The sequence below is a fragment of the Phalacrocorax aristotelis genome, chromosome 8 (assembly GCF_949628215.1).
Source record: "Phalacrocorax aristotelis chromosome 8, bGulAri2.1, whole genome shotgun sequence".
NCBI lineage: Eukaryota > Metazoa > Chordata > Aves > Suliformes > Phalacrocoracidae > Phalacrocorax > Phalacrocorax aristotelis.
In genome coordinates this window covers 42,920,687-42,947,853 of record NC_134283.1, presented here as the reverse complement: position 1 = coordinate 42,947,853, position 27,167 = coordinate 42,920,687, and the positions used below count along the sequence as shown (strand labels likewise).

General features: G+C 40.2%; 1 protein-coding gene across 1 annotated transcript; it reads left to right on the top strand.

Annotated features, from left to right (window-relative positions):
• Positions 1-20: 20 nt before the first annotated feature.
• SEC24A (SEC24 homolog A, COPII component) lies at positions 21-26,777 on the top strand. The gene is made up of 23 exons (XM_075102910.1): positions 21-208; positions 5,239-5,760; positions 8,112-8,279; positions 9,955-10,032; positions 10,370-10,536; positions 11,154-11,326; positions 12,358-12,460; positions 13,248-13,374; positions 14,002-14,111; positions 14,463-14,575; positions 15,243-15,361; positions 15,991-16,046; positions 16,367-16,573; positions 16,887-17,007; positions 17,599-17,757; positions 18,694-18,867; positions 19,276-19,386; positions 19,773-19,948; positions 21,446-21,583; positions 22,263-22,367; positions 22,506-22,598; positions 23,154-23,257; positions 23,678-26,777. The coding sequence occupies exons 1-23, from the start codon at positions 139-141 to the stop codon at positions 23,790-23,792; spliced, it is 3,309 nt and encodes a 1,102-aa protein (XP_074959011.1). The 5' UTR covers positions 21-138; the 3' UTR covers positions 23,793-26,777.
• The last annotated feature ends 390 nt before the right edge of the window (positions 26,778-27,167 follow it).

Sequence of the window (27,167 nt, the reverse complement as noted above, 5' to 3'; positions counted from 1 at the left end):
CGCGCCGCCCGGTAGTTCCGGTGCGGGGCCGTCCCTCCCCTCCTCCTCCGAGCTGGGCCGGGCGCCGCCAGACGGGCGGCACCGTCGAGCTGAGCCGAGCCGAGCCCAACATAGCTAAGCCGAGCCCAGCCTGCCGCCATGGCCCAGCCCGCCGCGCCCCCAGGCTACCCGAGTCAGAACGGGGCCGGTCAGCAGCCCTACAGCAACGGTGAGCGCGGCGGCGGCGGTGGATGGGCCGCGGGGCCCGACGGCGGGGCGGGGCGGGGAGCGGGGGTGGTGGTGAGTGAGCTCCTCGCGGGAGCGTGACCCGGTGTGGGGGTGGGAGCGGGGGCGGCGCGGGGGGCGGCCGGGTACCGGCTGGGGGGCTGGCCGCGATGGGGGCGGCGGGGAGCTGCGGGCGGGAGCGGCGCCCAGTAGGGCGCAGAGCTGTTGTTCACCAGGCAAAATAAACCTTTGCTCCGCTCTTTTTTTTCATGACGAAAGTAGCCCCGACTATATTTATTTCGCGCATCTCGGCTTATAAATGGACAAAAGCGCCTCTCAGAAAAACCGTGTTCGTGCTAACGAAGTAAAATATGGGGCCGGGGCCGCGCTGAGCGCCCCGCCGGCCCAGGGGGACCCAGCCGAGGCGGCGGGCTCGGCCCCCGGCCCTTTGGAGCCGGGCTGTACATGTGGCACCGCCGTTATCGCTGGCGGGGGGCCCGGCCGCCCCGGCAGGAGCGGCTTTATCTTGTCATTCACGTAAAACCCGTATTATCTTGTTCCCTGTGCTACGATCTGGGAAAGGCTTGATGACTTTTTTTTCCCCCTCGAAGTAGATCTTTTCTTTTTTAAAACGAGATATTGAAGGTGAAACTGAATCACTTAGTAGCCTGCCTTTTAAGCTAGGAAGACAGAAACACAAGGCGAGCCTTGCCTCTGTATCTGTTTTCTTTGCAAGTGTGGAAATCAGTGCTGTTGGAAGTGTTTCCTGATTTCGTGTATATGGACAGCATCCTCTGTACTTGGTTCCTTAATTATACGCTTCTGCGTTTCGGTAGTCGTGCTGCATCATAAGCAATTTAGTTATAATGAGATCTTTTGATTTTTCTGCTTTATGCATGAGCAATTAAATGGTTTGACTTGTCTTCTCCCTCCTCCTTCACAGCGCGCTTATTACTTTCCCTCAAAGTCATCTGCAAAACGACATTTTATGAACAACTGTATAGTCGCTTATAGGGTCAAGAAAGCGGGAAGCGTATGAATACGGTCCAAAGAGAGTCTTTCTTCGGGAGAGCTTACGGTCTGAGCAGGGAATGTGCAAAGAGAACGTTAGCTAATGGAGTAATCAAGTGGGATGATTTACAGACCGGCATTGCTTTGTGTGTGCTGATTTCCCTGTAGTCGGATTAAGCATGTGATGGTAGTTCTGGAGGGGCAGTGGGAGGAGGAGGAGGACTTTCAGGCTGCCCGGCTGTCAGGTGTATGAAAAATAAAGAACTGAAATTTAGAGTTACGCAAATACAAGGTAATAAAATTAAATAGTTTTTGCGGTATGTCAGAGATAAGGTTCGGGTTGCTGCCTTTTGAATAAATCAGATTATTCAAGCGTATTCTTAGCGTTGTTTAAAATATACGTTGAGAAGGTGCCGTGACCCTTGACTTTTACAGTAAAAATAAAGATTTTTAAAACAATCGAGAGCATACCAAGAGTACTGCTGTGACACTTGCAGTCGTCTGTGAGCAAAGCAAGCTTTCAACAGAATGATAGATTGTTACATAGCTGCCAGCTCTTCCTCTCAACTTGTTGCTTGCTTTACTGTTTGCAGGTAAGTCCCCGAGCTCAGAATCTGGTGAAGGCAGTAAATCGTCACAGCAGCACCATGTGCTGACCAGGGAGTTGTTTAGCACAGAGCATCAGGTTGCTGAGCAACAACCTTCCTCTACTTCATTTGTGATTTTCTTTCAATAGAACCAGTATTCTGTATTCCTTTAACTGCAGGTTACTAATTTGCTTTCCAGCTAATAGATCTGAAGTACAAACCAGAAGGAGAAATAATTCTTGTAGATCTGTTCTGCTCTCCTTGGGTGATATCTTAGCATGGCACTTTGAGGCTGTGAGATGCTCTAGAAGCTGTTGGGTTTGGTCAGCTCTAGTGTGCTTGGAGACTGGGGGTCAAAGTCAGCTGACGTGGGCACTGGTGGTGACTGATCCCATGGCAGGTCAGTTGGGATCCAGCTTGTCGGTGTGTTTATCCTTGCATCTCTCCAGGGGTTGGAAAGGTTGCGGCTGGTGAAAGTGATGTACTGAATAACTGCCTCGGAGTAGGTGATGCTGAAATACTGTATGGCCGAAAGTATGATTTGGATCCCAGCTTCCTGCCTGAATATTTTGACTCCTCATTTTATAAAACCATCAGGCAACCTTCATATATATCTTGGTGCTATTCCTGATATCACAGAGACATTCAATGACCTTGTGTTCCTGTAGAGGTGTCTTTTGCTGTTAAGTAGGTGGCCTTTCTTGTATTACCAACTTATTTCTGCTCTGAGCTTTGGTGGTTTTGCTGCCATGCAGGTGGTCTAGCTCTTCAGTCTACACTGAATTCCTTGTCAGTTCCTGGCTTCAAAGAACAGTGCAGGAAACCGGCAGCAGTGTTTGGGGAAAGCTGGAGAGCCTATGTGCTTTCTGACAGGCCTCAGTAAAGAGGTCAGGTCAAGGTGGGTACCTGGCAGCAGCAAAACAGCAAGTTGTGAGAAGTCTTCGTGAACTGTGAAGCCCTTTGGAAAGGGTTTGCACCCCTCAGTGCTGTCGCTTTAGCTTTGTTGGCAGCTTTATGCAGGCTTGTCTTGAAAACATGAACTGCATGTAGGTTATCGAGACTTTTTGGTGTGCTTCTGACTTTAAAAATTAAAATTTGGGCCATTGTGCTGTGGTGAATTTGATTTTTAAAGCAAAGTGCCATAGAAAATATCAGGTTGGTCTGTTTTGGGTTTCACCTCACTTCCATTGCTTTATCCTCAAACTTATCCCTCCAGCAGGGAAAACAGTGCGTGAGAGCAATCCAAGTGCTCCGATTCCTGCCTGGGCTACAGAGTCATGCTCAAAGGTGAATAATCAAGTTATGAAATTAATTTGTATTTGTTCTGTACCTTTCATATGGCTTACAGTAATGTTGTTATATCGGTGTGCGTGGTGATGCAGTCAGGAGGCCTGGCATCATGTAGGGATTCTTGATCGTTCTTAGATTTAGCGAGTTTAATTTACAATGGATTTTGTAAATTGATTGTTGAAAAACTCATCTGATGCTGCAGGGTAATTTTCAAAGGTGAGTCGTAATTGTTAGCGTTTTTGTGCCTGCAAGCTTTTTGTTTAGACACCATCGATTTTAGAGAATTTTTAATTACTAAGATTTATGAGCAGCATTGAAGGACAGTAGGGTATAACAGTTAGGATTTCCTAACTGAACGATAAGTAGCATATTGAGATTAATGGGTGGAGAGTAACGTGGTATGTACTTTTTAGGCACAAATAACAGTGGTGGTGAGGATGAGGTCACTGGCACTGTAGTACTGTGCCAGTGTATGTAGTTAGCGTGGATGTGTACGATATTCAGTGGAGTAACAGCTGGCTCTGAACTGTGGCCTAAGGCTTTCTAGGGAATGAGGAGCTGAATGACCAGTGCAGCATTTGTCCTAAAGAAGTGTTTCAATGTATTCTGTGTTCAGCTTAATTTATTGTCAGAAATGCCCAAATTCAAAGTTATTTTAACTTGGAAATGCGAACTTCCTCACCTTTTGAAATTTAACAAGAATGCTTCAAAAGGAAACCAGCTGTCTTTGTTTTAATGTTAAATGCAATTCTGTGATTTCATTCTGGTGGCAGCTGTTTCCACTACTTGTATGGTAAATACATATCGCCTCTCCAAGCTAATCTCTCTGGAATCTTTTTGAAAATGTAAGTGGCTTCTGGTCTGGAAAATTAAGTGCTTTTGTTTATCTGGGTTCAACAGAAATTGTCCAAATCTTAACGAAGTCTGGAAATCTGGAAAACAGTACAGGGTTGCAAAGAATAGAATCTTAACTATAAACCATGAAGGGGATCTTTTCTGCTTTCAGATGTTTATCTGTTTACATGGAATGTCTCCAGTATTCAAACTGTGTCTTTAAGGGGGTTCGGGAAGCCATGGTGCGACTTGCTAAAATAAATGTGCCACATTGGAAAGTGTTTTAGTCATTTTTAAGGTCGTGGCTGGCCGTGGCATGCATTATCTAGTGTATTCCATTCTGAGGGATTTCAGTGGAAGATTTATAGTTTCCCCTCAGAATGTCCATTTTGTGGCAACGATATGAACAACCTGTAGTAGTAACTTTCTTGATGGAGCTCTCGGCATGCCAGAAATCTCACTGTAATGACTCTGTCCCAGTGTAAAGCAGAAGTTTGATGATGCTCTTGCCAGTGTTGGTTACTGTTTTGGAGGGTTATTAATCTTTTTTTCATTTCTTTTTCTTCAGATGAGTAAAGCTTAGTTCAGCTGTGCCAACCAACAAATATGCAAAAAGCAGCATTAACCCGTCAAGTTTTATTTTCCTGATTGGCGAATTATTTTATGACAAAATTACCCTTCATTCCATGTTTGTGACCAGTTGGCCGCTCACATGAACAGTGTGTGTGTGAATAGTTCTCTTACTAAAATTAACTGCAGAAACTTTCCTAGATGAACTCTGTCACTTGAGAAATAGCATGGTGACCTACGGTGAAACTGGCTGTTCGTGTCTTTGCCGTAAGCTAAAGTTTAAGCTGGTGTCAATCGTCAAGGGAAACCGAGTTATTACGTAATGGATGCTTCCGCTTTCGGTCTGCTCGCTTGTAGGGCTGCCAGCTGTGTGGGAGAGCACTCCTCTTTGGTCGGCTTGCTTTTGGGTGTTTCTGTGTATAGAAATAGTATCATGCGCGAATTTCAGTTCAGGAGGATGGGTTGCCCTCAGTCACTGGAATGCTTAGTGGCTGGGAGGCTACTGTAAAAAAATAAAACAAAACAACAAAACAAAACAAAAAACCCCCCAAAACTCAAAGATCTAAGTGTTGATAGCACGTGTAGACACATAAACATAAATTCATGTCCTGTGCAGCTGGAGACTAATAAAATCCTAAGAAGAGAGTTTCCCAGGAACATCTCTTACTTTCAGAAGGGATACTTAGCACTGACTTCCTAAAGGATTTATTGTTTTATTATTATTATTATTTTTTAATTCCAGGTCCTGTTCAAAATCAGCCGATGCATTCATCAGATGGCCAGGGATATAGCCCTTCGGTTCCAGGATCGTATTCACATCAGGTGCCGGCGAAGGTTCTGCCCCATCAGTCTTCTGGACAGTATAACTATAGTGGCTCTCAGAATGTTTCTCAATTAAACAATTATCAAGGACCTGGGCAGACTCTCAATAGACCACCAGTGGCACCTTTCTCTGGGTCACCAGTACAACAGACGGGTCCTGTTCCACAAGTGCTGCTGCCTGCATTGCAAAACTCAGCTGCTATATCATCTGCTGGTAGCTTTCCTCCTGGAGCTAGCCCGCCAGTGCTTTCAAACTGGCAGTACAGCCAGACTCCTGTGAGTCAGCCAGTTGGGTCTCAAACAAGCCATTTGGCTCATGTCACAGGGACAGGGTCAGCTCAGCCGCCGTTGTCGGTATCAGGAAATACAAATCCTCCAGGAAGTTACCAATATGCTGCTTCTCCGGGAAGTCCCCTGCTTCAGAACAGCTATATGAAGCCAGGTAACTGTAACTTTTTGATATTTTGCCAATGCCCATTTCTCAGTGTCCTTTAAAGAAAAAAATACAGAATTTACTGTATTTAGCGGCGTTTTGCTTGTGGAACAAGGTTGTCAAAGCAGATACTTTTGAGAAAATGCACATCACAAATACTGGGGTGGTTTCTTTGGATTGGAGATGGAAGTTCAGAGCGCAGGTCAGGCATTTCAGCTGCCTGAAGCAGGTAACTCCTGAATGGTGCCTTGTTGTTTTGGGGAGCTGTTTGCAGGTAATGCTGTTTCTGTGACCTTCACCATCCCTCAGGGCAGCTGTTGGAGCATCGACGTGCTTCAGTCATGTGGGGACTTCAGGACTTCGCAGTTGAACCCTGTAGTCCTGTTTAGTGACGTGGTCTTTCACAGCTCAAAACTTGTTAGCCTTTCAGTTAATCCCTTGATACAGGTAGCTCTCAGAATTACCTTAGACAGGTTGATGCAAATAACGTGACCACAGCCTGAAAAGAAAACTGAAAAGCATTCTGTGCCGTTGAAATAGAGGCCAGCGGAATGGGAAGCATCCTGCCTCTGAACTTGTAATTTTCACTATCTAACAATAATTGTCAGTCTTTAGAAAGTACCCTGGAAGCATGAGATGCAAAGAATTACCACTTCTGTTTCTGCTGCTTGCGTGCTGGTACGTGCAGTGGCAAAAAGCTCTTCTAACACTAAATAGCTCTCTTACATAACTCGTGAGTATTATGGAAACACAGTTAATACTCAATTTTCTCTTTGCCAAATGGCTCTTTGTTGTTTTAGAGGTTTTTCTAACCATCTTTCTGAGCATGCTAATAGGAGTTACGTACAGAGATATTTTAAATGTTAAAGCAAAATTTTTTTTCCTTGTGAAATGCTTTAGACTCATTAGAGACTTCTTGATGCTAGTTTCTTGTTATATGCCTGACTGATTTTGTTATGGTATTCAAACTGTTTTAGGCTCACAGAATTTATGAAACTATTTCTGGCAGTTTATTGGAATAAACAATTAGTACTTTGGAATTAGTGAGGAAAACTACGAGAAATTTTGGGGAGTGGCATATGAAATAAGCCTGAGTGTCTGGGATAGGAGGATTCTTATATCCATTCAATAATGAATCCTCCCGAGCAATTTCCCTGGTAGTTCTTTGTAGAACAATGATCACTTCTAAAATGAATTTGACTCATTTTGCTGATCACGCTCATTCTTAGAACAAAGGTCTGCCAGCTCCCTGCCTGCATGGCCAACTTTGGACGGCCTCTCAGACACAGAATATCTTCCAAGTTCTGTGATTGCAGCGTTGCCTGCATATAGCAATTATCAATTAGCTTTACAGTATCAATCACTAAGTGAGCAAACAGATAAATGCACTGGATGTGATTTGATTTTTTTTTTTCTTCCTTTTTGACTTTCCTGCCTCCCTCAAATGTGACAATGCTGTGCAGGCTCATGGGGTTGCATATTTTGTGTGGTGGGGAATTTGTCAGTATACTTTTGTGTCTGGCTTACAGGTTTCTGTACCGTATTGAGACCTGGTGATACTGGACAATTTGGCCTTACCTTTTGAAAGGCTAACTTGTATATTAAAACACATTGGTGTCTTCCTAGAGTTAAAGGGCAGTATACTCATCTCTCGAATAATAGGGAACAAAGGGGTGGAAGTGCTCTTAGGATTTGGTGTTATTTGAAGGGAAGAAAAGCAATTTGGTTTCTAAATGTCTTGGCTTGAGAAAATACTAGAATTTTAAAATAGAAGCAATTAAAAACTTCCCTGTGACTTTTAACATGGAGAGTTAAACATGTCAGAGCTAAACCACCTCACATTCACACCCCAAGTTTATTCAGAGTGTATATTGTTGATGCTTTCTCAAATGAAATCTTTTTCCCAAGTAATTTTAGTAGCTGTGGAATCTGTACTTCGCTGTTTTGCATCAGATTATTGAAGTGGAAGACAAGCATCCTGTCAGAAGGAACCTGTTTAGACTCTACTAGTTCATTATTCTCTGTCTAATATGGGGCTGTACTATAACTTTATATAAAGCCCAGACTTAGTCATTGAAGTTGGATTGCTTTCTGTACCTCTGGAAATTCATACCAACAGCAGCAACAAAAAGCTGAAAGAGATCATGGATAACAGCTACAAGAACCTGGTATGAGAAGAGCATTACAGAAACAGTCTGAAGTTGTGAAACCTTCTACACATGTTACGATTTAAGCATCTAATGCTGTTTATCAATTGAATAAGAGGACTATTTAGAGTTCTGTCTGTGTGTTTTCATAACAAAACTTTTGTGACCTTTTCAGCTGGGTTAAACTCATCCTAAAAATTAACCTCTTTACAGGATCTGCACCTGTACCAGTGACTCAGCCTTTAACTCCACTCCACCCTCCTTCAAGGCCGCCTCTAGGACCGCCACCAGTTGGTGGTCCACCTTTAATTAGGCCACCAACACTGACAACAGGACCACCTAATACACAGTCTCAGCTAAATTCAGCTGCAAATCGAGATGGTAAGAAATAAAATGCTCTTTTTGTTGAATCTGAACATTACAACTTGTTCTAATCTGCAACCTTAAAGTCAAGTCCACTGTTCTATTAGACACTTAGTAAAATTGATGCTAATACAGCATAATTTTATCTGAAAGGAGCAGGTAAGGACCTGGAAGGAGGTAAAATATTTCTTGTTGGCCTTTAATAAAATAAAAATAATTAACACTTCAAGATAGGTTTCTAAGTGCAGTTTCACATGTTCATGTCTCCCATAGTTGCCACCTCTTTTATTTTTAGTGTTCTAAAATGATATTGAAATTCTGATTTCTCTGCGTCCTAGACTGCTGTGGAGGGCATAATCTGTGTATAACTTCCTGTATTGTTTTATTCTGCAGGGAAAGCTAAAATAAGAACCCTATAGTTCCTTGCCTGTTTATGTAGCTGTACCTTATTCTTCCCTTCTGTGTAAAATCACTGAAACAGATATTCTGGATCTGTTCATTTTCTGAAGGTTGTTAGTAGAGGCTGTTAAGTGTCAGCTGTTGAAGACAGATATCAGACTTTCTCTGTCCCCAGCGGGCCCTGCACAAATATGCCATTGTTTAAGAACTCATCAGGGCTGTATCAAACAGACCTGCAGTTGTATTGTATTTAGTGCCCATGCTAGATGGGGCCATGTGGTAGCTGGCAGTTTTATTTTTACGTCCATAGTTCTGTGAAAACTGTTGGTTCCTTGCATGTTCAGATCGATAGTTTCTTGTATGTGGTAGCTGTGTGAGTACAACAACAGTATATTCATAGTTAGCTTTAGTTTTGAACGTATGAAATGCGTTAGAAACTGCTTTTACTTAGAAAGTCTTTTCTTCATAATGAACAGAAACATTTCCAGGGCCCTGGAGAGATAGGAATGTTTAGTCTGAAGTAGGCTGACTGCTGCGTACTAGCAAGATTCAGCATATAATTTAAGTTCCTTTCACTGGGTCATCTTTGAAGATTTTAACGATAATGGAAAGTAAATTGAGTACCTACTTCTCCTTAGCAATGGATAATTGGTTTTGTATATTTAGACATAGTTACCTTACAAAAAGCTGTCCTTTGGCAGTTCTCTCTCACTTTCAAGGTTTTTTCTTATCTCAGTTGGAATTTATATCTTGACTGGTAAGTGACCATATCAGGACTGTTGGTGTTTGGTGAACAGTACTGGACTAAGTGCGTACATGAAAGGAATTTGGTGTTTCCTTGAATTATCAGTGGAAAACGTTCTTTAGGGAACTCTGTACCTTTGTTCCAAGGGACTTTGAAAACTGCAGCTAGCCTACAGACACTTCTTTGATAAGGAGGAAGTGTTCCCTGACATTTTGCTGCATATTGGCTTGGAAGTTATGGCGAATACCTAATCTAAAGTAATCTTAAAAGATCCTTCAACCCGAAGTGTAGGGACTTCTGTTTTCCGTGAAGAAAGATTGTGGTGTTTTATGAATGTCCTTTGTTGAGGTCATGTGAGCAGGGGAGGTATGTGTGCTAAAGAGGCTAAGATGTGTATTTAATCCAGTTTTGTCCTGGGACAGAAACAAAGTAGATCCAAACTATGCTAATCTTCATATTCATCTAGCAAGTAGGATTTCTTTGCAGTTGCCTCATTACAACTTCTTAGTAACTTGTGAAAATTTTTACTGGGACTGTGTTTCTTAATAGGCGATGCTACGTCTGCTGCCAGTGATGGGTCTGTGGTCCAAAACAGCTATGATGCAATAGAGGGTGGTGGCCTCATGGGTAAGGCTTTGGGATGAAAAATGTTTACTGTTACGTAACTTGTTTTTTATGAGCCTGGGAAAGGTAGAAGTTTAGGCCTTTATGTACAAATATATGTACTTGGTTTGATGTCTGTCTTGAAACTAAATATGAAATTTGAAGCATTGACAATTAACATGTCTTTGCCTGGAAGCATGGTAAAGCAGTGAAAAGCACTTTGCAAAACTGACAGCAGTTGTCAGTTGTTTACACTTAAGAGACTAAACAACAGCTAAAAGCCCTTCTGCTGTATTAATGCATTGAGCAAGCTGCAGTTCTTCAGCAATTAATTTTAAGTATTTGTCTACTCTGCCTTTAGCAACTCCACATCCTTCTCCTGCACCCCCAAATCTTAAGATGAATAGAAATGTTGGCTACTCTTACCCTGCCTTACCTCCAGGCTACCAAAATACTTCTCCATCCGGAGCACCAGGAATGCAAGCGTCTGCTTTGCAATATCCAGATGGATCAAAACATTTCCACCAGGTAAAGATTGTCTGGTGTTTATCTTGGTACTACTCATGGTGCACGTGAGCAGAGGAAAAGTGACGACTGGTGTGTGTTGTGCATCTGCTAGGTGCTGCTTCTGTGGTTCACTGCTTGGTGTGCCATTTGTTCAAGAGGATAGATGTAGCCTGAAATGAATGCTTTTGCTGACACCTTGGTAGCAGTTTGGGAGAGCTATGTGCTACCTCGGTCTGAAGTGTGTTCTATCCCCGAATCTGTTCAGAGTATTTCTCTCAAAACTTCCAGCTGCTTTTGGCATGTTTTTCTTCCCTTGGGTTGCTATTGTTAGCTGAGTACTTGGGTTTTTTCCCTTCACTTTCAAAGCAAACTGACCAACACTTTTGCCAGCTGAGCCTCTGTATTTCAATATCTTCGTAGCAAATGTACGCTAATTTTTACCTCTGCTGCGTTACATGGCTAAGTCCAAGTTTATGTAACAAGTAGTATTTCTAATTATATCACTCTAATACAATGGCAGTTAATACACAAATAAAACATGAAAAAATTGGAAGGGAAAAATATTTGCTTTTTAAATGGACTGTGGGTTTCATCCAAATAACTAGTGTTAATTTCTGTCAAATTTTATTTGATTGTAGCCTGCCCTGGGCACTAATCACTTAACTGCATCTATGGGTGGCCTGAGCCTACAGCAAGAAGGATTAAGGCCTGTGAATCTTCTTCAAGAAAGAAATATTCTTCCTACGACCCTCTTGAAGGCTCCTGTCCCAAACTTGCATGAAGACATCCAGAAGCTCAACTGTAATCCTGAGTAAGACTGTCCATTTGCTATAATCTATCAAAACAGAAGTGTACATTCCTACTTGTAAACATAACTCTTCACAAATTTTTTCCTTCATTTTGTGAGTAGAAAACATTGAAACCAGGCTTCACTGTGTTACGTTAAAGGTGGTAAGTAGTTTAAACTTTGAAGTGAGGAACATTATCTGTGTAGAAAGTACAAGGAAAAATATGTTGCTTGCAAGGCAGCTGCAGACAGGCGTAATACAAAAACTTAAATATAGCTGGCAATGAGTATGCCTGAGAAAAGATAAAGCAGGGCTTAACTCACTGGAGTGAGGTGCACCAAAAAGACTGTGAATGCAGAAACATGAGTGACCTCTGTATTGGAAGTAACCATTTAAAAGAGCGGAGTAAATGCAATGTCAGACAAGAGGCTGGCAGTTGATTATTCAAGTAATCCCTCTGAGGAGACCAACCAAACTGTGTATAACCAGGCACTCCTGCTTTGCCAGCCTTTTGTGATAGGTAAAGGAAATAACATTGTCTTTGTGAAGTTGTTCATACAAACAAGCTGGGCTGGATTTGCAACAGGACTGTGCGCATCTGCGCTTTGGAAACCACCAAGTTCTGAGGTTGCTAGAAATGACTGTGGGGTTGTTAATAGGTTTGGGTAGTTTTAAAACAACTTTTTAAACTTTGCTGCTTCAGATTTGTATGTAAGGCCACCTCAAAATGGTATTCCAAAGTAACACTTAGTATATAAAGGTTTGGTGCAATTTTGAACGTCGTTAGGTTTAACTTTGACTGGAGTGACTAAAATGACACTCAGCTCTGTGTAAAGAGCATGTGTACAAAATAACGTAAGACCTCAAAGTATGTACTGTGGGTCAAGCTCAGACTAAAACAGAATGATTTGATGGAGTTGGAGAAGATCCTTTATCTGCAAATGGAAATTCACCATCACCAGCTCTAGAAAAATATAAAGCGTGCTCTGTACTACTGAAATCATCATTTTATTATCTGAAAGCCTCTGAAAATAACCCTTTGTCCTCCATGTAGGTTGTTCCGCTGTACCCTGACTAACATTCCTCAAACTCAGGCCTTATTGAATAAAGCCAAACTTCCTTTGGGGCTCCTGCTTCATCCTTTCAAAGACTTATCGGTATGACAAATATTCCAAACTTTAAATGCTGAAATATCAACAGTGCCTTTATTAAAGTCCAGAGCTGGACAATGAATTATAAAAGAAGGTCAAGTATGTTGGCTAATCTTGGCCCAGAACAATTATCCTTGTAACTGACAATTCCCTGTTCCATACAGATCATTGTAATTTTTGTGACTTTTTTCTCTGTACCATTTTTAAACCTTCAAGCCTCACTTCTTAATCAAAAAAACCTCCCAAACCTCAAAAAAACAAAAGCTTAGAAGCAGCACAGCACTCGGACTATGACAGAAGGTGACACATCTAAATTCCAGTGTGGTTTAGACAGCTTTGTCACATATCAGTTGTAGTTATTGATTTCCTGTGCCAAACCCAATACTAAACCTCAACTTAATTAAGAATTAACAAAGTTAGAGGGGTTTGGATGTCCTCAGATAGCCAGGAGACTTTGTGAATTTAGCAGTGCCTCTTCTAAACGTTGTTATTCTTCACAATTTAATTTTTCAAAGGTGTAGGGGTTTCTTCTGATTTTTGATCTGTACTGGATGTAGAATTTGGTCATAAACAGTGTAAAATTCAAGACTCTAGAGGCTTGAAAAGGGAACCTATGCCGTCAAATCGGTTACTGAGGAATTGTAGGGGTGCTGTGAGGATGCAGAAGTAACAACTTCTTCCAACAAGTATGCTTTGACTTGCTAACCAGAAGCACAGCGTAGAAGATGCTGTTATCATACATGAATAGCTCTAGTGTGGTGATGCTTTAAAACAGGAAGCTTTTCTTTTCCAGCAATTGCCAGTGGTCACTTCAAGTACTATTGTGAGATGCCGTTCCTGCCGGACGTACATTAACCCTTTTGTCAGCTTTCTAGACCAAAGGAGATGGAAATGCAATTTGTGCTATAGAGTGAATGATGGTAGGTTTTAAATATGTGCTTTAAACTGTTACGGTTAACCTTTCCCACCTTGACCTTTGAGACTGTAATATTTTTAGCCGTATCAGCACTAGGGTTCGTCATCAGTCATGCTGGGGCTGTGAGACACGAGAAGTGTTTCCTATGGGCAAAGACAGTGGTGTTACTGATCATAGACTCACAGAATGGTTTGGGTTGGAAGGGACCTGAAAGATCACCTAGTTCCAACCCCCTGCCATGGGCAGGGACGCCTCCCACTAGACCACGTTGCTCGAAGCCCCGTCCAGCCTGGTCTTGAACACTTCCAGGGATGGGGCATCCACAGCTGCTCTGGGCAACTTTTTCCAGTGCCTCACCACCCTCAGAGTGAAGAATTTCTTCCTTATATCTAATCTAAATCTATTAAAGCCATTACCCCTTGTCCTATCAGTGCACGCCCTTGTAAAAAGTCCCAGTGAGTCTGACATAGTCTCCCAAGGTACCCTAGCAGGTGATAAAGTAGCTGCCCTGCCTAGTAAGTTCTCCCAAGAAGTGTTGCCCAACATGCACAAAAAACTTGATGTATTTGTTTTAAAATGCAGCACAGCTAATTCTAGTGTGAAGTAATAATGTATAAATTTATCTGCATAGTTCCTGAAGAATTCATGTATAATCCTGTGACAAGAGTTTATGGAGAACCTCATAAAAGACCTGAAGTCCAGAATGCTACTATTGAGTTTATGGCTCCATCTGAATACATGGTAAAGCTTTTGTTTACCTTTAGTTATTCTCTCCCTTTGTTCTATTTCCAGAGGGAAGTTAGAACAAGCCTTGTTATAGAGCTCAGAACAGTTGCTGCCTCAAGGAGTGTATCTGAGAACTCTTGGGAAGAACTTCCAATAGTTCTTCATTTCTAAACTTCTGTGATGTCAAAGTTCTGTATTTAGAATATGTAGGTGTTTGTAGGTCTTCTGGAAGAAGACAGGTGCAATGAGAAGTTTTAGCTATCATCTCTGTGCTGTTTTAAGAGAGTTTAAACTTGCAGTGGAATTAATAAACCCAATCTAATAAATGTCATTTTGAAAATTAAAGGTAATCTTTTCTTTGCTCAGCTGCGTCCACCTCAACCACCCGTGTACCTCTTTGTGTTTGATGTCTCTCATAATGCAATAGAGACAGGATACTTGAATACAGTCTGCCAGACCCTGTTAGACAATCTTGACTTGTAAGTACCTTTTTCTTAGAATCTCCTATTTTCGTTCCTCTTCTGAAACTTGTGCTAGCCATCAACATGCCAGTATTTCCTGTATCGAAGAGAAATTTCATAGCTTTGCCTAGCCATGGCCAATGTTTTGTGTTAAAATGTAGCCTAAAGCTGTAGCCTTTTTCCCATCACAGCTGCATGGTATAAAAGGTAATTTTGAGGCTTGTTTCTCAGTCTGACTCTTTCATATCTGCTTCACCAATTCCAAAAAAGAATAAACGTCATGTTTATGATGTCTTTTTGAACTGTTTTTTAAAAGCTGAAATTTGGATAAATATTTGCTAGAAGGAACGCATACATCTAATAAACTTTTCATAAAATATGTGCTATTTGAACGTATATAAATGCTGCTTGGTATTCTGTCGCTCATTTATTCCTTTTTGTTCCATTTCTATTACCCTCTTACAAAAATTTCTTGAGTGTCTGCTAGGTGACCCTACTATGAGCTCCTTTTTTGTTGTTTTGGTGGTTTTTTTCTCCTCCAAAACAACTTAGTGAAGCTGTTGCAGTGTAGCTGTTAAGCTCACTACTTGCTAACAACCTTGGACAGATGCAGTGGATGTTAAAAAAAAAAAAGCCTGAAGAAATGAAATTTCATCTTGCTGAACACCATATGTCTCATTTTTAGGCTTCCTGGGAACACTAGAACAAAAATAGGCTTCATAACATTTGACAGCACAATCCATTTCTACGGTCTTCAGGAAGGTCTCTCTCAGCCTCAGATGCTCATAGTTTCGGATATTGAAGGTATGCAGAAGGAAGTTCTGTGATTAGTATCTACTAATGACTGCTGGTTTTGACAGCCTTTTAAAAAAATATTCCTGGTGGGAGTTTCTAGATCAGATCATTAGTCTCTCTAGTAATGGCTTTAGAAGCAGCATATGTGTGTTCGTTCATGAAGCCCCCGATGCCTGAGCAATGCTGTGGCTGTTCGTGACTTAAAACATGAAGGCAGCCTTCCTAACTTCTAGCTTAATTTGTACAATTATCTAGATTTCTCTTATGATCCCGAATACTGACGCTTGGCAAATGGCTATAAATTCTGTGGTGGCTGATGCTTCGTGCTTGTTCTGCCATTAGCTTTAAGTCACCCTTCACTGTACAATATAGGGCCGGGCAGGACGAACACTAGAAAATGCTGGCTATGTGTTTTTACTTAATAGTCTTGATTATCTTTCAATCCTGTTGATTGCTACTCTAACATGGCATTCTAGCCACAGATATGCTCATGAGAAAAAAAGAAATACATATAATTGTGTTTGAATGGGTTTACATGCTGATACTGGTTTGTTTGGGGTTTTTTTTAAGAGGTATAATGGTTGTCAAATACAATTGATGTGTTATGTTTTAAAAACTTACTTTTTTTTTTCTTCCAGATGTATTTATACCAATGCCAGAAAACTTATTAGTAAATTTAAATGAAAATAAAGAGGTAAGAACTACCTTAAATAACTAGGGACCTTCACGTAGTTTGGGATATGCTTGATAATTTCTGGATTACTTAATGCTCTAACACCTACAGTTTACATGCCAAGTTTGAGGTGGTAAAAAGAGGTCTTTTAATTTATCTGTGTAACTATAAGCTTCTGCCAGCCTGAAACAAGACAGTACTTGACTTTAGCTAGAGCTTTTTCTTTAAGACCTTAACATTAGACATGTTAACACATGTTTATGTATGTTCTGGAATCAGCTCTATAACAAAGAAAACGCCGAAGACTCCTAGTCTTAATACTTTTGTTTTCTCACTTGTAGCTAATTCAAGATCTGTTGAAGGCCTTGCCACAGATGTTTACCAAATCCCTGGAAACCCAGAGTGCTCTGGGGCCTGCATTACAGGCTGCCTTTAAACTGATGTCCCCCACTGGAGGTAGAATCTCGGTCTTCCAGACACAGCTTCCGTCTGTGGGAATGGGAGCGCTGAAGTCACGAGAAGAGCCAAACCAAAGAGCATCCGCAAAGGTTAGAAAAGCAAAGAGGTTGAGAGAACTGACTGCCCTGTTCTGTACATGCAGGTGATTCTGGAGTTGCCTGTTCTGGGATAATTTTGTGGTTCTCTTGTTGAGGTAACTTTCCTTTGTTAAAGTAGTAGAAAGAACAAAAAAAACCCCAAACCAAAAACCCCAATACCAAGCACTATAAACACAGATTAATGATCTTAATTTTTTTTAAAAGATATCAGTGATGGAGAATCAATTATTAGTGTCCCTGAAAACAGGCAGTAAATGCATTAGTCTGTTTGAATTTCCTTTGTGACACGCCGTTGTATTAACAGGACATACATCTGACGCCATCGACTGATTTTTACAAGAAGTTAGCCTTGGACTGCTCAGGGCAACAGGTTGCAGTGGATTTATTTCTTCTTAGTGGACAATATTCTGACTTGGCTTCTCTAGGTAAGTCATAATAAGCTGTTTTGAGGTGTGTAACTCTTGGGCAAATACACAGAACCTACATTAACATTTGGTATATGAACTTGATTTGGATGAATCTAGTGTGTCAGGATGCAAATTCATCCTTGATGAGCCATGACAGTGAGTAGAATGTAATCTTTGAGTCTTTCTTGATTTACCCTAGCTGTTTTCATATTCTCCCTTAGTGACTCATGATTCTTGTGATCCTGGTGTGAGCGGCTGAAATGCTTTCCTTCTTCTATGCCTTTTAACCATCAGTGTGAACATAGTTAGATGAAGCTTCATTAGCATTTTAATGAATTTTTTCCTCCATTTAACCAAATTTTCAAGTGACAAGCTACCTGTAATTTCAGGCCAATGGAAAATTATTTCACACCTGAAACTACATACACACCTGAACATACAGTCGTGTTATGTCTATGTCTCTGTATGCAGGTCTATAACTGTGTAACAGAGCTGTTTGCAGGTGTGAACAGTTTAATAATTAAAGGGAATATTGCATTCAACTGGTATATTTAAAGACCACAGCAGCAACTGTCTGCACTCTGCCAATGTATGTTGGTTTTGTTTTAGGTTGTATATCAAGGTATTCAGCGGGTAGTGTCTATTACTACCAGTCTTACCATCACAAACACAACCCTGTCCAGGTGGAGAAATTGCAAAAGGAACTGAAACGATATTTAACTAGAAAGATTGGGTTTGAGGCTGTCATGAGGATAAGATGCACCAAAGGTTTGAACACAGTTTTTTGGATTTTTCAGGGGGGGTGTGTGGAAGGGAAGTGGGCATTTGCTGTTATTTGGGAACGTTTTGGTTGTTATTCTGGCTGTTACGTGAACTTAAATGGTTAAAAGACAAAGATTAGAGAAGTAAATATTCAGTACCGGGAATCAGTTTATTAAAGACTGTTTGCAGTACTGTTACTGGCATCTGAGTTCCATTTTACAATGGTTAAAACTGGAAATTTTGTTGGACCACTATTTCAACAGGGGGCTCCTTTTATAATCTACTTACTACTATTCTGCATTGATTAGACTTCCAAATTCCTGCTTTCTGCTAGGCTCTGTGGATTCTATGGCTTAGTTGTCTGTTTGGGTTATTTACCTTTCCTAAAGACACTTTATTTCATTGAGAAGGATCTTAACATAGAATCATAGAGGTTGGAAAAACCTCTAGGATCATCAGGTCCGCCCATCAAGCCAACACCCCCAGGCCTCCTAAACCATGCCCTGAAGTGCCATGTCTACACGTCTTTTAAATACCTCCAGCGCTGGTGACTCCCCCACCTCTCTGGGCAGCCTGTGCCAATGCCTGACCACTCTTGCAGTGAAGAAATTCTTCCTAATATCCAATCTAAACCTCCCCTGATGCAGCTTGAGGCCATTTCTTCTTGTCCTATTGCTAGTAATCTGGGAGAAGAGACCAACCCCCACCTAGCTACAGCCTCATTTCAGGTAGTTGTAGAGAGTGAGAACATCTCGCCTCAGCCTCCCCTTCTCCAGGCTAAACACCCCCAATTCCCTCAACCTCTCCTCATAAGACCTACTCTCCAGAGCCTTCAACGTTCTGATACAGAGCCATCTGGCAGCGATGGCAGATGTGTAAATGGTGTCTGTACTTCACAACTATAAAAATATAAGCATTGCATTGAATAAATTTTCTTTGTAGGTCTTTCCATTCATACTTTCCATGGGAACTTCTTCGTACGATCTACTGACTTGTTGTCGTTACCCAACGTAAACCCAGATGCGGGATATGCTGTGCAAATGTCAGTAGAGGAGAGTCTTACTGATATGCAAGTTGTTTCTTTTCAGTCGGCCCTCCTGTACACATCCAGCAAAGGTACGATGTACAGGTAGTGTTAGCTGCATTAACAGTACAGTGTCCGGATGAGTCTTTTTGTGTCCATTCATCAGCTGCAGTTTAGTTGCAATAACTGACACAAACTGTTTTATCTAATATCAGAATCACAGCTGTGATGCGTTATTGCATGTTGTTGATGTTACTGCTTCTTCCAGACCAAGAATTTTCTTGGGAAACTTAGTTCTGGTCTGAAAATAGGTAGGCTTGACCCAGAAACTGAGAACTAACTGTTTTTAAAAGCTACTGGAAATTACCCGATTTACCACTTATAGGATAAATTAGATTAAATCTTAAATATTTATTGCTATTGAGTAAACGGTGGCATTTCTTGAATGGTTTCATGAAACAAAAGTTCTGTTTGGAGGCTACAGTTTTCTTTTCTTACAGGTGAAAGACGGATTCGTGTCCACACTATGTGCTTACCTGTTGTAACATCACTGAGTGATGTCTACCTAGGGGCAGACGTACAAGCCATCACTGGGCTGTTAGCCAATATGGGTAAGCATGATAAGAGCTTGTTTGGATACCTATGGATGATATCCCTAAAGCTCCAAGCAGTAATCCTCTGGGAAGTGACATTAGAAGTTTCTCTCTTTCTAAGAGTGCTTTCCGAGTTGTAAACCAAAGAGGTTTGGTTTTTTTAATGCTTGGCCTAGGTAAAGTACCAGTATAGTTGTATGTAGTCACCTGGATGTAGTCTTAATCTGGTGCATCATCATGGGCCCCTGATTTTTTTTCCCCGAATCCCTTGTCTTGGCTTTCTCTATAGTGTAGTAAAAACTTATTAAGATGCATATGTTTAAATGAGGAAAGCTAATGTATGTGACTGTATCCCTACCAAGGGAGGAAAAGCCTCTTATTTGAGCTTTGTACTCTGTTTTTAGCTGTGGACCGATCAGTTTCTGCTACCTTGAGTGATGCTCGGGATGCCTTGGTCAATGCAGTGATAGATTCTTTGTCTGCTTACCGTTCATCAGTCCTAAGCATTCAACAACCTGGGCTCATGGCCCCCCACTCGCTACGGCTCTTTCCGCTTTATGTACTGGCACTCTTAAAACAGGTAAGAGTTAAAAAGAAGCTGTGCAGGAGGATGACTGTCTGTTTGGCATGTCAGCCTGAAGCAGAGGACACCTCTTTGATGTACAGAATAGCATCTATCTTCTCTTTCAGTATTTTTGTAGGCCTCAAAATTGAGATGTTGCTTGATTTAGATCGTTTAATAAACCCAGCCTTCCTGCAATTGGCCATTAGAGTACTGACATATTTTACAGACCTGAGAACATTCCTTCTTGCACAGATAAAGTTCTCTCAAGATAACAGTTCCATTTCTCTGCACCCCAGACCTTGATTACTTGAAAGGTCAATGTAGAGCAAAGCCCATTTAATTGTTTCTTAGGCCTGGGTAGATAACATATGATTTTACAGGTGGTGAGCGTGTGTTTTTATCTTGCAGTCTATGTTATGAAAAAGAGAGGGATTTGGAGAATTTTATGGAGCAAATGTATCAGGGTAATGACGGACAGGCCTTTTGCTCTTGCCTGCAGAGGAAAGCAACAGGGAATAGAGAATGTGTTTGAAGGATATCACTAAGGAGAATGATCTAGTTGAGAAGTGGGAGGTTCGAAGTGTGTCTAAAAACAAAAGTATAAGTGGTGTAAGCACGGGAATAGGAAAATATCAGACACACTGACTAGAGAGTGTGGAAGGGTACTGGTAGTTTTCTCAAGAATCTAATTTTTGTGCATTTCTGGAAATGTAGATCCACATGGCAGTTCAGTGTGGATTAAGAGAGCTAGCTGGCTGGCAGAGAGGCAGTTGGCTGGCTGTTCGTACAAAAGGTTTAAAGCATTTCACAATATTTTCTAAGTGTAAGTATTTATGATTGGATTTCCCTGAACTTATATGAGTAGTTATTTTAAGTGTTGGACAAGCTGCCTTTCTGTTCTAGAGAGAACTTTGATCATACCTTTTGATAAGGAATTAACCAGCGTGTTGCTACTACCATGTTCATAATGACACTGGAGCTTTTTCATGTAGAAGGTTGTGTAACTGTTTGACCCAGAACAGTGGGAGGAGCGAGCCCTCGTTTCAGTTATAGCTGGACTTTTTTTGCCCCAACAAGCCAGGACTACATCTTTATTGTAAATCCAGAATTAATTAAAGTTCTGTACCTTGAAGCCAACTGTAAACTGCTCCAATATTTAGTCTTTTAAATTCCATCAAGTAGCATTTTTGAGGTGTATGTTAGAAGAGAGATATTTCAAGATGCTTTCAACTCGGCTGTAGTGCTCGCTAAAAAGGATTGATAGTGCAAGGTCATGGTAAATTCTAGAACCCAGAAATGGGATTGAGGAGGATTGTATGATTTGTATGTGAAATGCTGAAGAGAACTGTGGAGAAGTAAAACAGCAGTGGTAAAGTACCATATTTTGAGAAAATACTTATGGCTGAACTCTAAGACGTTTAAGTAAGTTAGAAATAAACAATAGATGGCGTGCTAAATTCAGCTTATCTCAGTTTGCTTTCATGGTCAAATTAAATGCCTGATTGTTTGCAGAAAGCATTTCAAACTGGGACGAATGCACGTTTAGATGAACGCATTTTTACCATGTGTCAAGTGAAAAACCAGCCCCTTGTTTACCTCATGCTTATGACACATCCCAGTCTGTACAGAGTTGATAACCTCACAGATGAGGTGAGTATTGGCATTGCTGCGTGGTCTGTGTGTCTGGTCTCAAAGATCTGTATGATATGAAAATAAATTTGTGTTAAAAATCTCACAAGTTTTCCATATTAAAGCTGTGTAGCTAAAATTTACTGGTTTGTATTTTCCCATCTGTTGCATTTATGCGTTTGCTATTTGGGATTGGATTGATGACTTCTGGAGAGAAGCTGGGCTCTGGCTACGGAGGGATGGGGAAGGTTTTTTCTAACTTAGTTCACTTTGTGCCTTGTGTCGTTATCTTGCACGATAAATCACATGTGTGTAAAGACAGTGTAACATAGGTTTTAACTTTTTGTCCCTCTGTAGCTTCATTTTAAAATGTCAAAGTAGTTGTGTGAGGAGTGAGAGAATGTTTATGTAAGAGCCTGAATAATTTTAGAAATCACACCTCTTGTACGTAACGAATATGATATTCCAGTTCTAGAACTAATTAACTAAAATTAAGTTGAAGTACGCCCTCTCTCAATAAAACATTAAGTGATTTATTAGTAAATTATACACTTGAAGTATGGCCTGAACTAAACTGAGGAAAAGGGTCCAGCTTCAGTGTTCCATGTAACACATCCTATTCTTGTTTAACCTTCTGTTCTTGGGCCTGTTTCAGTGCATCAAGGTGGGAACCGCTGTTCTTTTTTGTCTTTTCCTCTAGGGAGCTCTTAACATAAACGATAGAACTATACCTCAGCCACCCATTCTCCAGCTGTCAGTGGAAAAGTTGAGCAGGGATGGTGCTTACCTTATGGACGCTGGCTCTGTAAGTTGTGTGCTGGTGGTGATTTTAAAAAGTATCCAGATTTACTTGATGGGTTCTGTCTGAGAACTCAATGTGTAGGAGGCTGCTGACACGGTGTTTTGCATTGAATTAATGTTGTTATTGCTGGGTATCTTTCAGGTACTGTTCCTGTGGATTGGGAAGAACTGTGGGCAGAGCTTTATCAGCCAAGTCCTTGGAGTTCCAAATTATGGCTCAATACCACAGAACATGGTACGTGCTTGTGTTGCTGTTCGCCAGCCGTACAGTGCTGCCAGAATATTATTTTCATGAGAACTAAAATAGCACTATTCAAATATTAGCCCTCCAGTTATTATCCACTATAAATCCAGATTCAGGGAAAGAATTTCTATTACCTCTCTTGGAGTTTCTCCAGGCTAAAGCTTTATAGATCTTCCCATGAAAACACAGTAAGAAAAGGCTGGCAATGATTAAGTTTCTCAGAACTGCGCGAGCAGGCCAAGAATACTTGGGAATAGTAAGGACAGTGGGCTAGTGGGAAACCCTTCGGTTTTGGCCATAAAACAGATACCGTCACAGCTCAGTCATCACCATTCTGATGCCAATTGTTTGTACCAGTTTAGTGCATTTGACTGTTTCAAACCCTTTCAAAGGAGACTAGACTAAAACTATACCTCACAAAATGTATCTGTCTGGGTTTCCTTATACCTGAATAAGATAAAGTTGGGCTATTTTAAGTGTTCCTTTTACTAATTTTTTTTCTGAAAAATACCATGGTTGTATTAATGATACCCTTTTGCTTCTTAGACACATCTCCCAGAACTTGAAACTGCAGAATCCATCAGAACACTAGCTTTCATTTCTTGGCTGAGAGAACAGAGACCTTTTTTCCCTATACTATATTTAATAAAGTAAGTGGTTTTTAACAATCTTTGGCTTCTTTAGGGACCTCTTAACAATATACATATTTGGATACCATACACTGAACTTTCTTAATGGAATTTTAACAATGGTGCATGCTGTATATCATGTTGATTTGACAACAGATATGACTTGTTACGAGTTGTCTCCAATTAGAATTTCCACAGGCTAAAAAAAGACTAAATGTCACGGAACAACAGCAAGAACTTTAGTTAATGGCAGATAAATGAAGTAAATGCTGATAAGTGCGCTTGTGGTTAATCCCAGCAAGGGCTATTTGAGATCCTTTTTTCATATGTCCTTAAGCTCTTGAAATATCTTGCCACTTGACAAGTACCTCTATTAATACATTGCACTGTCTTCTTGGCAAATACTTCTTTCACTCAAACACTTGTATTTTTGTTTTTAAGGGATGACAGTCCATTGAAACCAAGTTTTCTGCAAAATATGATTGAAGACAGAACAGAATCAGCCTTATCATACTATGAATTCCTCCTTCATATACAGCAGCAAGTGAATAAATGAAACACTAGCCTTTGGCTCACTTCTTTAAGGAAAGATTTTGCAGTAAAGAACAATTGTGCTTGTAATATCTTCATTAAATCTGTGGCCTGAGGCAGTTGATGAGAAGTTCTCACTGTGATTTCAACAAACTAAAGCAAATAAAGGACCACATCTGAGAATCAAACATGCAACTACATAATATTGTACCTTAAAAAAAATCAAACTATTGGAACTTGTTGAGCACCTTTAATTTGCTGCAAATCATGTTTTTACTGTAAGTAGTTGCAGCATGAAGTACATTTACAAAGGCAATACTGAAAAAGGTGAAATACGTTTTGTAAAATAAAAAGTACTTTGTTGTTCAAAATGTATATTTCTGTAACTCTCTGCGCTTTTTTTTTGCTGCTAGATATGAAACCTCACAATACTGATCATGATTTGCAGGGAAATTCTTTCTAAGTGCATCCAGTGATTACAGACAGAGCATCTCAATGTTCATCTTAAATTAAAGTAGCAATGAAACAACTGTTCATTGTGAAACGAACAAATACTTTATGAAGTGTAAAATCCAGTGTTTGGATTGGATTATGGCTAATAGGACTAAAGGTAAGCTTAACCCAGACAAGATGGCTGAATTTGTTAAAGCTTATTAAAAAAGTCAGTATTCCAATTTAAAAAACGGAGTGGGGAGGAGCGGGCCCTATGTGAGAAACTTCTTAAGAAGTCAGTGGCTGAGTCAGCAGCAAAAGTAGACTTAGGTAGATGGCAAGCTTTGTTTTTCTTCAGTAAAAGGAATAGTTTTCATTTCAGTTTGTGAATGGTGTGGGAGGGGAAGGGCAAGAAAGGATATCTCAAATATTTTTTGGTTTATGTTTCAGTAGACTTTTGGCTTTTGTTTACATTAGCTGAATGTTAGGCCCCTAAAATCTAGTGTGTTTCTGAAGCGAGTTTGTATGATGGCACTTCAAACCTAATGTTTCGAGACAACATTGAATATTCTGATGTTAAAATTGGAAATTATTTTTCCAAAGACAAAAATATTATATCACATTTGCAGATTTGTTTATGGTTTGAGACATGCTCGAAGTTTTCAAATGTTTGGGTTTTTTTTACTGCAGCTGTGTAATGAGCCTAGGTCCAAAGCCAGTGTGCACCAAATAAAAAGCTTTAAATATATTCAGATCCCTGCCAGAGCTACAGATGGGAGTTGACATTGGACTTGAAGTGAAAATTAATATACAAAAATATTTACATCATTTTATAAAAGTGTATTGATAATCATTCTGGTTTGGAGAATAAGCTATCATTGATAGCTACCAGTGTAAAGAGTATTTAAGTTACTGTATCCTTGTGCCCGAGGAAGTGTTCCATATGGGAAAATCTTGGTTTGTTTTTTTTTGTTTAACACTGTTAAGACTTAAAGGTCTTGCAAAACCTGCTTCCTGGGGCAAGTAATTTGAACAGGTAAAACACTTATAAGTGGTCAGACATGTACTGTGATTAGGCTAGCTAACTTATATTTTGTGATACAAATGTCAAAGGACACCATAGGGTAATCATTTGCGACCATTTCAGGCTGTAGCTGCACGTGATTGTCAGGAGTTGCCTTACTTCAGGGGAGGAGTTTCTTTGGGGAAATTGTTCTTGTCGCTTGAGCACAAGAAGCTAAAGTTCAGAACAATGTATAAAATAGCATGAAAAGACTATTCTAGAACCAATTTAAGCTTCCCTGTCTGCTCTCTCCATAGCAAACAGGAGTATATTTACTTGAACAGCTTTTCAGAGAATTGCACAGTTTCTAGTTGTACTGAAGAGATTTTTTTTTAAGTTTTGACGGTCTGATTTATTTTTTTCTGGGGGAAAGGGGTCTCTTCATTTAAATCATAAATGGAAGCTATGCTCTTGCATAGGTTATGACTTAAACCTTGTGTTTTGGATATATTATCACTCGGATGTTGAAAAACATCCTTGCATCTAACAGCCCACCCAAAGTCTGTTTCTTACTATGACTATATTTTGCTACTATATCCCTTATTTTTTTTAAAAACATAAATGTCAAAAATGGCTTAATTGCTTAACGTACACCAGACTAATGGCTAAAGATATCAAGATTTGTGGCAATTAACAACTTTGAATTAGAGTCCCTAAGTTTCACAGAGCAAAACATTATCAACACAAATCAGATGAACCCTCTTGGAGCATTCTTCACTTTGGAAGAAATTCTGTATTGAACTTTGTTAGTTTATTCCCTTGTGGTGGGAAAGGCCTGCTGGTTCACCTTGTAATGCTGGATGGGCAATACAGGACAGATGAACACACAAACTACCTATGATGTGTCATTTTTACTTGCAATTGAAAAATGAGGACACTGAAGATGAACTACAAAAATAGGGAAGAGTGGCTCTGGTACTTAGATCTCAGCACGACAACTCTACCACTGCAAATGTACTCTATTTTTCTAGTTGAAGAATTTTTTTTTTAAAACTATTTCTGTATTTGACACATTAGTGTTCAGCCAACATTGTTACCATCCATTTTACTTTGCTTTCATTATTGTTTTTAATTTAATATATTTGAGTCTAAGTCCACGTAGACTGTGTTGCAATAATTAGAATTATTCACTTTTCATTTATTTAGAATTAATTTCTTAACAGAATTTAATCAAAGATGCAGAATGGCTGTTAAATAAGGGACCATTAAATGTGATTTTAAGGTTCTGTTTACTATTATGGATGTAATCCTTATAGTAAATTTAATTTTGTAAAGTCGTGTATAATATTGTAATATTAAATCTTTGTTTTCTGAACTCAAACATTTGATCTTCAGTATGAAGTTATAAATCTTCCCCCTTCTGAATTTAAGACAGGATTTACTTGTCCTCCTTTTTACAGTTTGTAATTTTCACTGTTTTATTCCTGTAAAAAGTCATTTGTAACACATGCAAATGCTTATTTTATCTGTGCTAATTTATCAGATTTGGCTACTCAATAAAATTAATTGAACTCATGCAAGTCCATCAGTCCTTTCTTATAAATAAAAATAATGTATTTGATCAATTGAGATAAATACAATGTACCAACAGGTGATAAATTCTACTTTTAGCTAAAACGTAATATTTAGGTGATACAAACTGAGAGGGAATTTGGGAAAATTAGTTCTAGCAGACTCAAACTTTTCTTCCGTCACTGGCATTTTTTGTCCCCCCAGAGCATCTCTGTCAGTCTGCGTCATCACTCAGTCCTACCTTGGGGTTTGTTCTTCCAGTAAGCCCGCGGTGGTGCTGTACCCCACTGTGTGGTACCCTTCCATCTGGCTGGAGGCTGGTCTCTAGACCCAGCTGACACGGATGGTTGGAATTTAGCCTTCAGCAGTGTTCCCAGGATGGTGTCAATTTTA